We start from the raw sequence: 19850 nt of genomic DNA, 5'->3' as shown, positions 1-19850 counted from the left end.
ACCACGTAATTACTATAGATATTTTTAAATATATATTACTATTATAATTTATTTAAATCATTGATATAATATTGTATTTTAAACAAAATACAATAATAACTATACCAAATCTATAAGTATATATAGGTTTTTTGGTTTTTATACGTAATTTACGAGTTGAAAATAAGACGAAAAATACTTAGTATGTTATATTATCGAAAAGAAACAATTATAAATTAATAATTTATGGATCGAAAGAGTTTATACGTTTAAGAAAATAACCAAATTTGAGAGTGACATATTTTAATAATAATAATAATATAAAATGTACATCATCTATAATACACAGATACAAATAATACTAAACTCTCAGCAAACAAATCTAGAAGATGTACTGTCATTAAAAAACTTTAATTTATCAATATATTTCCAAAATAAAACTAATTTGTACAACCGAATCTAAACAGTCATATTAATCTATAACTATTTGTATTACTCTGATTACCAAATTTCCTTTGAAGTATAATGGTTTTTATGTTCAATGTACATTTTTATCATAATATAAAATAATGGTTGTAAATCCTTGTCCAGGCTAATGACTTAATAATTGTTAAGTCATAATAATAATAAAAAATAACTGATTATTGTAAATAATTTAATAATTGTTTAATTGGATTTGACACCGTTGACGACCGGACTGAAGAAAAAGTAAGTATTGTACATTTTTAATTTAACATAACACAACGGCATAGACACAAATCAGTGACAAAAGATGGGCAAACATTTTCATCTAGACAATTGTACTCTTTAGGCTACCGCCATACAGATGTCGACATTTGTAAAGGAGGCGTAGAGGTTACCATCGTGATTTAAACCAGTACAACCCCAACACGGCCATTGAAATCAACCCTCCAATGACACATTTTCGTATTACTTGCGGAATGTTTAATAATATGTTAGTTGTCGACCGTTTGCCGTCAAAAAAAATATTAATATTTTGTAAAATAACTTTTAAGTATGAAACATTAGTTGTAATATAATCAAATTTATAGAAGTATTATTTTACAATAGTTACAAAATAAAAAATAAAATGACACTTTTTCTATCAAGGCTACATTATAATATGGTCACTATAGTAGATAATCCGTGTAAATGCGTGAAAATAATATGGTTTTAACGATACACCTTAGAACAACAATATTTTTATTAAAACTAATAAAATATGTAACATACCTGTATTAAAATTTACTTAAACATTAGATAAAGCGATGAAATAGCATAATAATAGTAATAATGATATGATTTGGATTATAACGTACTATGATATATTGGTAAATGATTATAAAAAGCTCAATAATCACCAGCGCATTTGCAGAGAATAAAATAAAATGATAATTAAATCGAAAGTGGAAAAAACTACAAATCCGACAGTAACATTTTTTAATTATTAATCAGTAAAATATTTTGTTTTATCTCTTATGTATTTTTTTTTTTTAAATATTTTCTAAACAGTAGTTAATACGACAAACTAGGTAAAACAATAATTTACTGATCTATCTCTTAAACGTTATTATAATCGGTTTCTACTGCACTATAAAAAATAATTTAGATAACTTTTTAATATATATGATAAATATAAATAATATATTTGACAATTTAACATGACTACATATGTGATTCTGTCAGAATGAAGCTAATATAATTAATGAATTAAATTTGAATGAATGAAAAAATTCCACCAATAATACTATTGTTTTTTTTTAAAGTTGTTATACAGTTATAGTAGTAGTAAATTCCAACGACCTTCTTATAGAGGTATAACTAATTTTAGCTACTTTGCATCTTTGCCAAAAACATCGAGTATAATACAAGACATTTTTCACACTTTTAAGTAATCTCTCGTAGTTTGAATTGAAACCATTGAATAGAATTAAATAGTTCGAACAGGACTTAAATATAGTATTTTTGAAAGTATACAAGTAATATGCAATAGTATAAGACATTAATATTATATACATTTTATGGATATTGGATATTCATTTATAATAATATTATTATTCAGTGTTAAAAAAAAAAATATATTATAATTACTTTATAATACTAGGTATTTTGAAATTTATTATCTATTATTTTCAAACTGTAATAGAACACATATACATTTTTAAATATTTTAAAATTTTAATTAAGATACATAATATTAGGTATATACTAGGTGCATAGCTAGATGGGTAGCTAAGTACCTACCAACATCATAATAAGTATAAAATATTATGTGGACGTCACATCTACATACTATGTTGTCTCCGTCTTACAGATGGACAGAATAACAAATTTGCGTAAAGAAGTTTCAACGTTTCATTGTTAGCTTTACTGTTAGAGTGGATTGACCTGTTATTAATATGAAAAGAAACTACATTATTTTGTATGTTTTGTACTATATTCTAATTTATTTTTAATCAATTTGTGAGCATTTTTCCATTTTATAAATTTCTTTCATACCCATAAAATCATAGGTAACTTTCTTCAAAATTAACTACCAATAAAAATAGCACAGATAAATTTCTTATCTTTAATTATAAGTCAATTTATTTTAATATTTAAGTTTATGACAAAAGTTGGAACTGTTGAACGTACAACAACGTAAATGCTTAAATGTAAAATAAATCAACAATATAGAATATTGATGAATTTTTGTTGTTGATTTTTATATCTGATTTCATTAAAAACTCAGTTTATCAGTATTGAATCATTAATCTGTAAATTCTAGTTAAGTAAAAGTATTTTTCAATAGCAATACCATTTTATTTTTACAACATGTGGTAAAATTGTATTTTAATTATTATTTTATTATATCATGATGTGTTTGAAACGATTTAAATAAAAATTGTATAGTTTAACATTTAAAAATGTTGTGATATTACAGAAAAAAAAATTAAATAATTTAGTATTAAGAACAAAAAAATAAAAATAAAACAATATAAAGCGAGGTTGTCACCAAAATCGAGAAACTAGTTTCATAGTTTATATTATATATATTACTATTATATTATAAATAAGTTTGTGCAAACTAAAAATTCTATTTAAAATATGTTAAGTAAGATAATATGAGCAGGACTATAAAAACATACAGATATTTAGCAAAAACGCTGAATTAAAATCACTTAATAAATCAATTCACCGCAACAAAAGGTAAGTGGAAAAAACGTTTAAATGAAAATAAAGTCACATAATGTTATCATAAATAAAAAGTTAAACAGTTTTTTTTTTTTTTAATTGTATTCAGACTAGTTTGCAAAATCATTGTAAATAGTTAATTATATTATAATGTTCGTCACCAAAAATATTACATAATTTATACACATAGACGGCCACAAAATTATCTTAAAGAGGAAATAGTATCAAATAAAATAATAGAGCGATAAATATAAAAACATTAGAATGATAATTAATTATTTTAATTTTAATTTTAATCATGCCAATTACATAAAATAATCAAAAAACTAGTAGAATTTAATATAGTCAAAATAATTACACACAATCTAAAAGATAATTTGAACAGACATAGAAACCAGCTATTGACAATAGTCAGTATCAAGATACTTGTGAAAATAGAATGTTAATATAGGTGGATCTCCACCTGCACAATATTATGGAAGGAAGAGAAGTCTTAAGTTATTATTTTATCAGTGTAAATGTTAAATATAATAATGTTACTTTACAATTTTTCTTGGACAGTCCGCTAGATATTATGTATGTCTTGTTTTATTAGTACTTACTACTTATTAATAGATATAGTTATGAGCTTAAAGTTGGACGTAAAATATATACACATATTTATTAAAAAATTTAACTTAAAAATATTGTTATGAGGGAAGCACCTATAATTTTCTTGATATTCGCGTCTTCGCCTATAGCATGTAATTCATTTTATACATAAGCTACACATTAAACAATAATTATGTTTCTATCATGGATTAAATATATACAACTAGTGATGATTATTGTAGGTATAAAATTACTTAATTATTTGTGGCAAATTTTTATATAATTATAAAATACTTATCCCTAAAACTTGTATACTCGTAGTTCAGTGAAACATTATTTTATATGAAAATCCGATTCTACAGAGCATCTTAGTCAGTCTGTATTACTACAAAATATATACCTTATTATTTTACTATTTATTTTACTATTAATTTGCCCATAAAAAAATTGTGTTTAAAATGTTTTAAAGATTTTATTCTTAGGTAATTATGAACTGCTTCAACTAATTGTTCTATCCTAAGCTATAAGAATTTAACATTTTATAGTTATTTTTTTTATTTTCCCGATTATTTAGAAAAGTACTAAGAATTTATACCCCAAAGTACTCGCTCGATCAAATTCCCTACCACTTAAAAGTTGAAAATTGAAGCATTTTTACTACTCCGAGTTAATAAATACAAAAATGAAAAAGCACACTTCATCGTAATGAAATCATTATAATATGAGCTCCGCTCAGAATGTAAAATACGCGGTATAATGCATACACGGTATTACTTCACAAAATGGATTATAAATTTATTAGTCATAACAATACAGTACAATATAATAATATAATAGGTAAACTGTAAATATATAATAACCGTTTGATTATTACCGGTAGATGAACCAACGCATATTATGTGCATATATGACGCGTCTACCGTATTGTAATGGCACGCCCAAACCGAGACGTAGTGCAAGCGTAAAAAACCAATTTCGCGCTCACCTACATGTACGGACAAGACTTTATATATTATTTTTACTATTATTATTATATGTTTCTGCCAGAATCAGCAGACCATGGGACAAATAAAAGACTGAACCTCATGTTATGTTCTCCTCTCATCCCACCGCGTATAGCGCCTGGCCGCGCCACATGTTTGTTGGCAGAACTGTCAACATGAAAGCAAAACATAAATCCATATGAAGCCGGCGTAAAAAAAGACCGCAACATGTATGTATGGTTGGGCGTTTCAGTTAGACGAAGGCCGACAAATAGTCAGCACGCGATCGCGACGACCTGTGCCGGCTAGCTGTACCGTAATCTGTATACATCGACGCGCGACGGTTCTACACAATAATATCGTATTCATGCACACGAGGGGGAGGGTTGTGCAGAAGGACAAATATAATTAAACCAAAATGAGTAAGTGCATTGTGTATATCCGTAATATGAGATAAAAAAAAAAAAAATACATAATTAAAAAATATAATTAGATTTAACTAGTGGTCGGGTTTTTATACCGAATTGTGTTCAACGATAGTTACCTATTTATATTTTATCCTGCAGTATCCTCTGGACCACTTCGTGTACACTAGTGACTTGAATAGGTTAAAAATATATTTTTTTTATAACACACATAACTGATAATAAATCGTTAACAAATACAATTAAATATTATTTTAGGTATCTATACTAGAAGTTAGGTAAGTCAAACTTTTAATAAATATACTGAATACATGAAGTTTTTAACAAGTTATAAATATTTGGGAATCCCAAAAAATGTAACAAGTAAATACAACAAACAAATAATAAATAAATTGTATTTTATTCATTTACTAGCAAAAAATAAATAATAATAAGAAGAAATAATTTCATAACAAGTATGTTGCAATAAAAATATTATTAGTAATATCAATGGTTTTTTTTCGAAAAATATCATTGTAATTAACTACAAATTCCATAAACCTTCAACAATTTAAAAACACGCATATAAATAGTTCATTTTTATTAAATAAATGTTTGTAATTTAAATATTAGTATGAATTCAATAAAAATTGTACATTAAACTATCACAACTTCGTCTGTTGTATAATAATTCATTAAAATGTTAAAAGTTGATATATTAATAACAGTGCTTAGCTTATATTTGAAACTTAATAATATCAAACCAAAAATACAATTTAAATGACTACCAAAAGTTTAATTTTAATTAAACGTCTTAAAATACTAAATATCGTAATGACTAATGAGTACTCTTGTCTCTCTCAAAAATATATGATTAAATTACTATTAAGATTAAGTATAGACTGCGTAATATCTATAACTTATGTATACAGGCACCTATAATGCGTCAATTTATGATCATTGATCACTTCATAATGTATACAACATAATATACAGTACAATTATAAATACGTTTAAAATGCAAAATACTGTTGCTACGCACAAAGCAATTATAAGCTACAGTTACCAATTAAAAGTTATTTTTATCAAAACTAGCCGATATAAATTATTAAATAATATTAAATTTATAAACATAGAACAACATAAAAATAATTAATAGCATGGAATACTAAAATTACAAATTAAATAAGTATAGTTCAAACGCTAAGACGCTAATATTCATATTTAATTAAGAAAAAATATTATGATTATATATTATTAATTTCGAAAAAATTTGGAATTTTGAAATTCCATATGAATTTGAAAAAAAAAATAAAAACATAAGTAAATTATCGATAAAATTGTTTATGATATTATTTGGGTTTCATTTTTCAAACCCAGAAAGACTAAATTGAATTTGTTTCAGATCTTTTTAAGAAAACTCTTAGACATTCAAAAAATTATCTTTATTATCTATAATTTTTATAATTTCCATCTTTAATATATTTTGAATCTATAAATACTGTATATCTAAAGTATAGTTTTAAAAAACACTATTTTTATCATTATTATTCCAATCTTGTTATTATATAATCTATAACTTAAAACGTATTATAGCCTATAGGTTATATACTTATAAATGTATTATAACCAGTATTATCCATTATTTATAAAAAAAAATATTTAAGTATATATTTATGTATCTAAAATTATTATCTAGGTAATTTTTTGTGACAAGATATACAATTTTATTTTTATAAAAAAAAAAATGTTTAGTGAAGAATTATTAATGTTTTTAAGGTATGGCCTGTACTAATAGTCTATTTGATTTTGTTTTCATGATCTTTTGTATTTATTTATTACGTGTGTTTTAATATTTGTATTTCGTAGTATACGTCCATTCTCTGTAAATACCAATGAATAATCGTATTTTAAATACGCTTATTTTCAAGTATAAAAAGGTAAGCAAATAGAAACGGTTCTGTTGTACCGTAGGTACTATAAATGTCATTATGATGGACGTGTTAAATTTTAATTTAAAGATACATTATCATTGTATACGAAAAGCAATTCTGAGCGGAACAGTCTATCAGATTTATCTACATAATATTTCATGTTATATTTTTCGATATTACAATTAAGAATTTAATTATAACATTTAATTTAATTAAAAATAAGAATTTATATTAATACTATTAATACAAATAGGTTAAGTTATTTTTTTTCAAAAACATTGCATTTGTGAAGATATTATTGAATGAATAAAATATAATAATATAATATGAAAAGTTTTATAACCCAATGAATTTTTTTTTTTGAACTATAAAAAAATAATAAATATCGTTATTCATAGTTAAAATCTATAATTTCGTTCAAATTTAAACTTAAAATGTTTATACAAAAAAATTATTCTTAATATATTTTTTTTAGATTTTTGTTACCTTCAGGTAGAAATTTTTTTTATACATTTTTTATATTTTTTAACACGTTCATGGCCACGGTATATTTTGAAAAGTCAATTAATTGGTAAATAAAAAACTTATGATATTAGTAAAACACTAAAAAGGTAAAAAATTGTAAATATCTATAAATAGCTCAAAAAGACACAAATCGTTCTATAATCAATACATTTATCACTCCACTTAAAATCTAAAATTTAAATTATAGCTATTTCAATAAAAATAATATTTTATAAAAGCAAATTTTAAATTATCCGTTTTTATTTAAATACGTTCGTTTATCTACGTATATTATCTAGATAAATATTTTAAGTGTTATATATTATACCTTATCTAAATTAACTTATCGGGTTATCTTTGTCTAACATAGGACTTATATAATATATAGCACTATGTCTTGTGATGAGATTAGCAAAACGAAATAGTTTTCAATTTAATTTTGGTATAGCTTAATATAGTTAATAGTTATTAAAACTTAGAATTTTAATAAAATATAACCAATGCGTAGAAAATAAATTTATTACCGAGTTATGATCTTATAAATTTATGCTGTAGTAGTACATTTAGGTTGATTTAAAAAATATTTAAAAAATAGTCTATAATTTTGCAATAGTTAAAACTGTTGTTTTTTAAGGAAATTATGCTATGCACTGATTTTCATCACCAAGTGGGGGGGTTATTATCTCTCATCAACATACTTTGATCGAATTTGAACCGATGATGGTGATGTGCGTCAATTGCAGTTATCTATAGAATTCCACTTGTCCAATTTCCCCCACCTAACCACACAATTTAAAATTTATAATATTATACATCTATTTCCTGCACTGAGGTAGGTGAAGTAAGACGAGTTCCCGGATACCAGTATCTGGATCCTGTCTGTCATTTTACACGATACGTTAAATATTATATTAAAGCATGTTCTATATAATATGTATATGTAACATAACACCAATAAACAAAATGCAGCTATAAACATTATGCAGAGGTCATCAACTCAAAAATGTAAACAGACTATAAATAATATATTATATACTAATGTCTAATGTAGGTACTCTACTTAATCAAAATGTATTGAATATAAATACATCAATACATGCCACCTTTAAGATATGTGATATTATAGATAACCCAATATATTATATTATTCATTGAAAATAAATAATTAATAACAATATTATATTTATACTTAATAAAATCATTTATAAAACCACAATAATAATGCATTAACTATTATTTTTTCATCAAATATTACAAAATCTATACAATCACTTAAGTAAAATAATAAGGGTACAAATTTTCAAATGAAACTTAAAATCAAAATTAATTTTATATAACATACGATTGAACTATGAAAAACATTTATATTGCTTAACAAATCACAATTTAAACTGAATCCTTTCAATCTATTCTAATATAATAAATAGTGGTTTTAAGGGGTAATCTTCCCCTTGTAATAATTGGTCAATTCAATTTAATTTTTAAATTATAAACATTTAAAAACCATAATTTATAATAATTATTAAAAATAAATATTATAAAAATTTAAAATATTAACAAATATAAAATGGAAGTAGAGAAGTACACTTAGACAGTATTCAGCAAGATAATAAAAACTGTTGTTTTTGGATATTTTATAATTCCGTGGTACTAAATTCACCCTTTATAATGCCCTTGATGTTATATCAAATCACTACTGTTAATCATTTTTATTTTGGAAATTTCATCGTTCTATCAAGTATTCAAATTTTTATGTACAAGTCGATAAAGTATGTTAAGTATTAACCATCAATATCTAGCATTAATTAAACAAAATAACATTTTTTAAATCAAAGTGTTTTTTGAAGTACATGAATATTAAAGTCAAATAAAATATTATAAAAATAATCAATTTACGAAAAAAAACCACGTATTTTCTAAAAAATATTTTTCTTTATTTATTGAATATACTTACTATTGTTTTTTTAAGTAAAATTTATCTTAAAAATGAACTATTTAATGGTTATAACTAGCTATATTGCATGTTTCACACATTAGTTACAGTAGTTTGTGTTAAATCTTATTTAATTTTTAGCTAAATTATCTTATACATTGCAATATAACGGTACATTTAGAGGATATTTAAATAATAACTTGTATACGTCTTTCATAATATATTTCTTACATTTCAATAAATAAGTCATTTGTATACTAAAATATTATAGTGTTTATATTAAAAGTCCGTACTATGTAGGTATATGTTTATTATCACGACTTGCATAATACTCTTATTATTTGATTTGTGACTGTGTACCGGTGTAGCCGTGTAGGTAAGTAATGTATTGCAAATATTTGTAAACTTCCCGATGTTATAATCTTAGGTATTATTAGGTACTATTTCAAGGTTACTCGAATGAAATAGTGTTTTCATCAATAAAAATAAATAGGTAAGACAATCGTCATTTACAGTTCTGCCGCGAAGGTTCAGTTCGGTGAAAATTAGGTAGATATTGATATTTTTTCACTTGAAATTAAAAATATTTAAAGAAATAACTATATTTTATTCTGAAACAATTACTAAAAATTATTTGAAAGAAAGTTTTTGGTGTAAACAATTAATCAAAGTTTGTTTTTTAAATTCAACAGGTGACGACGAAGATTTACCGACAAGTAAACTAAAAAACGATGGACTTAAAGATCCCGAATCAGGCTATCCGAAATCGTAAGTGAACAATATTAAATTATTTTAGGTGTATCAATTATGGAATATAATTATGAAACGTTATTAAATGGATAATTAATAATATAAATTGAATCATCACAAAAAATAAAACAAAAATATTCTTTCCGAGGTTTCAAATATTTTTTACTAAATTCTATATTTCTATAATTAGAAATTATTGTTATCTTAGACCAAACCAATGAATCAATTATCTAATATGTCTATTAAATTCATATTGAATAGGTACGTTATTGGTTTTAAATTATTGTATAAAAACTTCGGACAATGAATCGGAACAATAATCCAAGTATTCCAATGTAAAATGTTTCTTTATTCTTAAAGGGAATAACAACTCTTTATTGTTTCAAGATCAATGAATCGTAACTCACAATAGAATAAATAGTATAGGACCTTGAAATGACATTACGTTGATATTTGTGTCAAGGTAACATAAAAACCATGCTTGTACCCTAAAAAATATAGAAAAAAAAATAGAAACAATTTATTTAAATAAGGGCTAGGGTATTTTATCTCAAATTAATCTGATACGCAAAACAGGTTCAAAAACAAAATGGAAAGCCGAAGAACCTTCTACATAGTTTTAACATTACTAATATTCATATTTGCAGTGCTCATAATAGCTGTTTTCGGATTATCATTTGCCTGTAAGTATTGAATTATTTATAAATAATGTAGCTAAAGAATGTATACAAATACGTATTTTTAAAATGACTGATTGACGTGCTTAAAGAGCCAAGACTGAAGTACTATTAAACTATGAACAAATTATGACACATATAAATTATGTTTAATGTATTCGGAATTTTTTTATTTTTCATTATTTTAATCATAATATAAGTACATAATAAACATTTTTAAATACAGATTAATAAAACAACATGCTAAGCTTGTGTGTTAGAGATAACGAGTAATTAAATTAAATCAAAACAGTAAAATACATTTAAACATAGGTAGAAAGGAAAATAAAATAATAAGAAAATGAAAAAAAAGAGAAGGAAAAACACATAGTTAATTATTTTGACATAAAGTAAAACACTACATTAATTGAAAAATATTTAAAATATTCTGATTCTAAGAATAAACCATTATAAATAATATTTTAAGCTTTACTTTGATTACAATGTATTTTTTTTTTAATTTGAAGTAGCAAAAAATTCAAACACGTAGATTCTAAATAATCAACGAAAGCTGACCTAAGGATTTAAAAGCGTACTTTACAGGAATGTCGTAAAGCAGATATCTAAGAGTCATTTTTTTGTATAAATATTTTACTGGTAATACACTCAAATCCCGGAAATTTTTCTTTGTTGATCCTTTTAAGGTACATTTATTCAGACAGATTTGAACTATATTATGTTGGTTTATTTGAAGCGTTTTTGAGATGTTTTTATTTAAGCCTCTCCACCCCCCTTCCCAACACACACACACACACACACACACACACACTAATGGCTTATGTTTATAGATTGATTGATATGGTACAAAATATATTATACGCGTTGTGTGTTTAAATAATACATTTTTAAGTTAAGTAAATGTATGAGGTATGAAAAGTAACTTCCTTATTAAACACCAAGAGATTTGATCAATTAATGATTAATATTATTAAATAATTTCTCAATAAAAATAAAAATATATAAATATTTTTTTTTTCGTTACGTAATGTATTTTTAACATTTTTTCTTTAATATATTAAACATAATATTGTGTAGTCATAAATTGTATCAACTGAAAAAATATAAATTACATTGTTGCTATACATGATAATCATAAAAAATTATGCTTAATTAGATACTCAAAAATCGATTTAAAATTCAAAATTATCAATTCTCCAAAAAATAATTCTATTTATATTCATTTTTTTTTCGGTCCCTCTTCAAAGTAAACTTAGAGTCCACGTCTTATAAATTGTATAATGAGTTTATATCAATAATGTATAAACATCAAGTTGTTTTTTTGTTAGACCTAACAAAGACAGAAGACCAAAACAAAAGAATATGTACAACCGAAGACTGCTTAAGATCTGGTTAGTTGATATTATAACAAGCATAGTGGACGAATTTATATAGATCCGTAATATCTAACAAAATATGTCCTATCTGTTATAATATAGCTACGTCATTAGTTGAGTCAATGAATAAATCTGTAGATCCATGCGAAGATTTTTATCAATTTGCCTGTGGAAACTTCGCCAAATCGCATAAAATACCAAAAACAGCTGTTTCAAATGATCGGTTTGCTGAAGTACACGCTGTAATGTTAGTACTTATAAGAGGTATGAGATTCGTCCAGTGCATTACATGTTTGCTTTTTTTTCTTTATTGTAATAAATGATTATCTAGAAATAGTAGATAGTTCTGTAATATTGAAATAATGTTATATTAGTTTAAAACGTATTCGATTCTGGTATGTTCTATGAATGTTATTTTTATGTCGGTAAGATATTGCAGAATGACTCATTTATTACATTTATACGAAGTACAAAAATGACGGACATTAACAAGAATATTTACATTGCTGTAACGTAAATCCGATCTAGCTCGTAACGCTACAATATTTTTAATTACATCGCATAGACAATAAAATTATTACAAACTATTGAACAGTGGGACTAGATTAGTTAACTATAAGGTATACACCACTGGGGCTCGTTGCACTAGGTACCTATTTTTAATGTTATGAATGTTGTTTCTAGATTTTATGGAAAAAGAAGATAATGACGATGATCCATATTCTGTATCACAGTCCCGACTTTTGTATCGTTCTTGCATGGCAACAGGTGTGTTAGTTTATTATATGGTAATAACAAATACTATTTTATGAAATAGGTGACACATTTAATTAAATATTACTTTTGCGTTTAGATGAAATGAACGCAGTTGGTATCAAACAATTGATTCAAGTTTTAGAAAAAATTGGATTGCCGTACATGGGGCATTCTACTAGAATGAAATCTTCTAGTTTATCGTCAATTTTAGCAAAATTAAAAAAACAAATTAACTTAGACTTTTTATTTGTAACAACTGTCGAGGCAGATACAAAAAATCGGACAATTAATCGAATTAGTTTGGGTAAACCAAGAGATATAAATATATTTCCAGTGTAAGAATTTAAATTACTCATTATACTATACTTTTAATAATATTAACATTAATATTTTTTAAATTTTCTAGTCACAAAATAACGAATAATATTAAAAAAATGAGTTCAAGAAAAATGCGTGAAACATTAGCATCTGAAGAAGAAGTAGGCAACTCAAATGATAGTGAAGAATATTCGGATGAAATTGATTACATAAAATCCTATGCAAAATATTTTAAAAGCGTTTGGATGGAGATTTATAAATCGAAATCAAATAATTTTAATCCTAATTTACACAATTTTGGAATTAAAGTATCACAAATATTAAATTTCATTAATGAACATTCAAAAGTAATTACCAAACACATTTACCATTATATTTAATTTTGTATTTTAACCATATGAACAAATAATTAATTATAGATAAAAGATAAAATATATGAGGGAGATGAAGAACTACCATCACTTATGACTGTTAAGGAATTACAAAATTTTACTGATGATATTACACATAATTTCACTAAAACAAACGAGCAAATTGTAAGTTAATTGTTATTATATTATTACCAAAAACTATATTTATAATATAAAGCTACCTACACTTTTTCTGTATCCACCAATATTACAGTTATTGTTATACATTTCACAGATAAAAATTATTTTTATTCTGCATAAATACACTGATAGGTAATATCTATAAAATAAATTGATTTATCATTTACATAACACATAGGTAGTACAAATACTGTAGAACTTCTATTTACCGATAAAATTGAACACAACATATTATAATTTATTTTGGTACTTGCCTTTAAATTATGATTATTTTGAATAAATAATAACATACATTTTAAATTATATAGATTGATTGGAAGCAATACTTTACAATTCTATTTATGGATGTGGAAAATATAACACTGGATTTCGAAACTGACTTGATTCAAATATCTAATATTGAATATTTTAAAGCTCTATTCGAATTAATTAGTAATCATAAAAACCATGCTAGTAAGTATAAGCAGTTGATTAATATTATTAGTTTTTATGCATTTAACTATAGACAATAATATACAGTGCTAACATTTTTATGGTTAAATATCGTGAGCTTTAAGTTACCAATTAACGTAAATGTTGTTAATTGTATATTTTTATATATACGTAATTTTAGTCATAAATATATGGTGGGAAGTAGTTGTTACTCTTTTGCCATATACTACAAATGAGATGCGATTTATACAAGATAGATACTACTATGAAACAACCGGGTTAGAAAATAATCCTTCGAGATCAATTTATTGTGCAAATGCAGTAAACTCAATGATGGGATTGGCTGTTTCGCGTTTATTAGTAGATATGGAATCAATATATAATAACACCAGAATGGTATTAAACTTGAAAATATTAAAATCTTACATATAAAAATGATAGTGGTATATTTTTAGGCGGCTGAAATGATTGAAAATATTCATTGGGCGTTTGAAAAAATAGTGAAAGAGTTAAATTGGATGGATGATACGACCAAAAAAAGAACACTTTACAAGGCAGAGCAGATGAGAACATTTATTGGCTTTCCTGATTTCATAGATATTCCACAACAACTTGATGACTATTATTATGATGTACTTATTTCATACAGTATTTATTATATTATTTGAATGATTATTTTGAATATTTGTTTAGTTTGAAATAATAGAAAATGACTATTTTGGGAACGTCATACGTTATGTTCAACGAGAATTGAACGAATCTTTGATAGGACTTAGACAATTAAACGATTATACTATAAACTCGTGAGTAAATACTAAAAGTATTTAATAAAATATATAACAATAAAATCTATATATTTTTAGTTGGGCATCAGATCCTTTAGAAGTAAATGCATACAATTGGATCCAAGCAAATGCAATAAGTAACTAACACGATTTTAAAATTTTTACTATTTTAAACTTAATGATTACGTAAAACAAAATATTGTGTTCCAGCTGTTCCAGCCGGTATACTACAATTTCCTTTCTTCGGACATGATTTGCAGTATGTTAAATTTTAATTATAATAGGAAAAATGTACTAATTATATTAATTTTAGGATGCTCAACTATGGTTTTCTTGGCTCAATACTGGGACATGAATTGACACATGGTTTTGACAATACTGGTCGAAAATTTGATCACGACGGAAATCAAAATATGTGGTGGACTAATCAAACTATCGCTGAGTATGAAAAACGTTCTGATTGTTTCATTCATCATTATGAATCTTATTTAGTACCTGAAATCGAAGAAAAGGTATTTTTTCATTATTTTATCATTAGGCAGCAAAGTTAAAATTAATTATTTATACATATTTTTTTGTATATAACCTTACATACAGTTTTTTTTTAAATAAGTATACTTTTTAATAAACCGTTAAATACATATACCTACTAAAATCAATTTTTAAGAACGAAATGACAATATCCTGTAACTAATTATTCTGATGCAAAGATTTAAAACTAGCAGTACCTACTGAGTGATGTCTAATACTCTTACTTCGTACAATTATATAGTGACTTGTTCGTTTAAAATATATTATTCAAAAATTATAAGTGATACTACTTTCTATTAGTATAATATATGTGTGTATATTAACACCCCTCTTCAAAGAGTGGTACACCCCTTTCACTGTTTTTGCTTATAAATCGTCAGATTTTCAAGTAACAATAAAAATACCTATTACCAAAATTAAAGACCATACAATTTACTATAACAATACATCATTTTATTTGACATACATATTTATAATGTTTTGGACAAAAATGTTATTGTAGTAATCGATGGAGGTTTCTTATTGCATCGCGTTGTATGGCCTTCAACTTCGACATATGGCAATATCATAGAAAATTACGTAAGCTACGTATAAAGACACTGCATCTAATTACGTATATTTGATGGATACACAAAAAACGAATTAAATATTAAAAATTCAGAAAGGCAGCGACGAAAAAATATGTATATGAGTACAAACATAATTTTTGAAAAGTCTATAGATGTACTAACCACTTAAGAAAAATTGTTATCTAACACCGAGAATAAAATAAGGCTTATAACAATGTTGACCGAAAAGTTTTTAACTTCGGGTATTCTTGTTCACCAAGCCGAAGATGACGCAGATTTACTTATTTTGACAATACAGCTATACGAAACACCGACGATAATATACAAGTAGTGATCATAGGAAAGGATATTGATTTACTTATACTTTTATTAACATTAAGTCCTCCAAAAAAGACAATAATATTTTAAAAACCTGATAGAAGAGGGGTGGGGGGCTACGTACAAAAGGTAGGTGTCAGGACTTTTAGCATGTTTATAAGTAAGGTATAAACTACTCATGTACCAAAATTCCGCTTTTGAAAATTTTTTTTAGTTTATTGTAATTATATCTGATTCTTATATTTTGTAATAGTCAACAAATTGTTCAATTATATCATCATTACCAATATAAAAAACATTGTTACTTACGATAATTATTAGATTGTTAAAAAATTTAGCGTTATATTATGTAAAACTATCTGTTCATTAACTTTTGTCGTAGGTCATTTCAGCGTATGATTAACGGGTTTTTGTTCAAACACAAAAAAAAGATAAAAATTTTTTTTATATTTTTTAAAAATATAACACTTACTGCAACATATATATATTAAAAATAAATTTATTCCATGGTAAAATTTATGGTCTTTAATTTTGGTTATAGGTATTTTTATTGTAACTTAAAAATCTGATGAGTTATAAGCAAAAACAATGAAAAGAGCGCACCACCCTTTGAAGAGGGGTGGAGGGCTACGCACAAGGGGTGGGTGTCAGGACTTTTAGTATGTTTATTAGTAAGACATAAACTAAAAAAAAACCAAAATCCAGCTTTCGTGGAATTAGTTCCGAACTTAGTCGATTTTTGGTCTTATTTGACTAGACTATACTATAATAATGAGTTATGATATCAATTTTGAATCGTTCCTATCTGCTTTTGATGATTGCACAAAAACTGTAAAATCGATCAATCAACGCTAAAACTAAAAATTCGAATCAAATCCAATATCATTAAGATTAATATTAGTCTTTATATATTTTCAATAAAAATATGTTCAGAATTAAGAAATCAATCTTAAAAGTAATCGTAATTATTATGTTCATAAATATTATATTTTAAGATGTGTAGTTTTTTTTTTTTTTAATATAAATATATAAAAATGTGATTACGCCATATTCTTTTAATATTATAATAGTAATATAATTTGTGACCAACGACAACCATTTAACATATAGAATTATATTTAACCATAAAAAAAAATTATTCGATTTTCATAAGATAAAAACTAAGTCGTGAGTGAACTATCATATAGAAATCTATAGTATTGATAAAATCCAGTATAGTAGAGTCCAACATAGTTTTTGAGTCTAAAAATGACACACAAAGAAACTTTTATTACACATATATATACATATATATATATATATATATAGAGGGAGAGAAATATTAGATATTAGAAATTATGAATTATATTATACGCATTTTATTTTAATGAAATTTATGTAAATATTAATCAATATAACAAATTAAAATATTAAAAATTAAAAAAGAATAAATAATTTACTTAACATATAACAATAATGTAATGAAAAAAATAATAAAAATATTATAATATTATTATTATGTATATTTTTACATCATTTTTTTTAATATTATTATTATTTTAAAATTATAAATTATTAACTATATAGAATTATAAACAATAATTAAAAAATTAAGTAAACGTAATTTTAAAATCTTAAGGTCTCTTTAAGTCAATTAAACATAAATACAATTGTATATAATATTTTATATAATATAACTATACTAAAAACTAAATTAAATTTTAGATAAGTGGTAAATTAACATTGGATGAAAATATTGCTGATAATGGTGGATTGAGAGAAGCACTATTGGCTTATAGGAAATTTGTAAATGATAACGGCGAAGAACCTAAGCTACCTGGATTTGAGCAGTACAGTAATGAACAAATGTATTACTTAGCTTTTGCAAATGTTAGTAGATAAGTACATATTTATAAAACTTTTAAAAATATAGTTTTCGATTACTTTATTGTAATACGTAGTTATCCATTATGATATAATTCATGAGCTAATTATATAACATTATTTATTAGAACTGGTGTGAAGCAACAACACGTGAATCATTATCGAACAGTATATTAGATGAGCACAGTCCAAATAGCATACGAGTAACTGCAGGACTAACCAATTCAGATGAATTTAGTGAAGTATGGAAATGTGAAAAGGGTTCAAGAATGAATCCAAAAACTGAAAAATGTAAAATATGGTAATTGTTAAAAACATTTAATTGTCTTTATTTATTATTTTACTATAAACATTAATGTCTTAATAAAAATTAATTACCTATATATTATTATTATATAAATATAAGCTTTAATGCCATTAGGACACTGTTGTTACCAAATAATGTGATTTGTATGAAAGTATTTTGTTAAGTCATTATATTTTAAATATTTTTTTATTAATTGCTTAGCTTTAAAAGATACTTATGATTATCTACTTACTAATCTTTATTATGAATGCATATTGTGATAACTGATAACTAACAGAGATTTTAAAAACCAGATATTTTGTCATAATTGTTGTTTCAAATATATTTTAAGAATATATTTCTAACCGTGTTCAAAACATGACAAAATAAATTTAACCTATTATCGAAAATTGTTTACTTTTTATTATAGGATTATTCTATATTTCTATAAAATATATATGGACAATTATACTTAAAATATATTGTTATACATTATTTATAAATCAAAAAATGTTTTTTAAACAAATAATTATATTTTTATATTTTTAAATGGACTATGTAAATCTATTCAAAGTACTATAATTAATATGTTTTAATTTATCCTTACAATTTTTAGCTGCAATAATAGCTACCTATCCACATTAATAAGTATAGTCTAGTCACTCAAATTGAAACTATGGGATATGTAAATGCAACACATAAGTATACTTCATTCATAAAAAGGTAGAAAATTTATATTCATTATTTATGAATTGTATTGTTGTGATCATATTCATTGCGTTGTATTACGAATATTCTAGTCAAAGTAATCAGATAATATAATTAGTAAGAAATATAAATTGTGTGATTATCAACTCATACCATGTTCCATGTTTATTGTTATGATCGTCTAGTTTATAGTAATCGAATCTAATATTAGAATTTAAGCAATAATAGGTATTATATACTTTTGTCCATTCGCTTAGCCAGGGGATGTATTGAATGCAGTAGAAAAAAAGCCATCTTTATATAAAAAATATATGTACTATATATGCTTCAGATTTCTACAAAACCTAATATTGTCATAAGGTTCAGAAATTCTATTTCATATTTAATAATATAAGTATAACGATTTATGACTACAATGGAGATGTTTAAAG

At 24.4% G+C, this 19850-nt stretch overlaps 1 protein-coding gene across 5 annotated transcripts; it reads left to right on the top strand.

Moving 5' to 3' along the window:
* The first annotated feature begins 4976 nt into the window (after positions 1-4976).
* Positions 4977-19017, top strand: LOC113549318 (endothelin-converting enzyme homolog). 5 transcript variants are annotated; one of them, XM_026950563.1, is made up of 18 exons: positions 4977-5149; positions 10195-10270; positions 10829-10935; positions 12255-12317; positions 12405-12566; positions 12987-13070; positions 13156-13393; positions 13465-13723; positions 13796-13912; positions 14236-14380; positions 14541-14755; positions 14815-14991; positions 15053-15162; positions 15223-15281; positions 15355-15403; positions 15458-15656; positions 18267-18431; positions 18554-19017. In XM_026950563.1, the coding sequence occupies exons 1-18, from the start codon at positions 5146-5148 to the stop codon at positions 18728-18730; spliced, it is 2406 nt and encodes an 801-aa protein (XP_026806364.1). In that variant the 5' UTR covers positions 4977-5145; the 3' UTR covers positions 18731-19017. The 5 variants fall into 5 exon arrangements, with proteins under 5 accessions (XP_026806364.1, XP_026806366.1, XP_026806365.1 ...); XM_026950565.1 differs by having other exon boundaries at positions 10900-10935; positions 18554-18730; XM_026950564.1 differs by lacking the exon at positions 4977-5149 and adding an exon at positions 10013-10051 and having other exon boundaries at positions 18554-18730.
* Positions 19018-19850: the final 833 nt, after the last annotated feature.

Source organism: Rhopalosiphum maidis, chromosome 1 (assembly GCF_003676215.2).
Source record: "Rhopalosiphum maidis isolate BTI-1 chromosome 1, ASM367621v3, whole genome shotgun sequence".
Taxonomy (NCBI): Eukaryota; Metazoa; Arthropoda; class Insecta; order Hemiptera; family Aphididae; genus Rhopalosiphum; species Rhopalosiphum maidis.
This window is presented reverse-complemented; position numbering and strand designations above follow the sequence as displayed.

Coding starts and splice junctions, on each gene's coding strand:
- LOC113549318 (XM_026950563.1), top strand. Junction 13,394..13,464: donor GATATAAATATATTTCCAGT/GTAAGAATTTAA, acceptor TAAATTTTCTAG/TCACAAAATAACGAATAATA. Junction 14,381..14,540: donor TAATCATAAAAACCATGCTA/GTAAGTATAAGC, acceptor ACGTAATTTTAG/TCATAAATATATGGTGGGAA.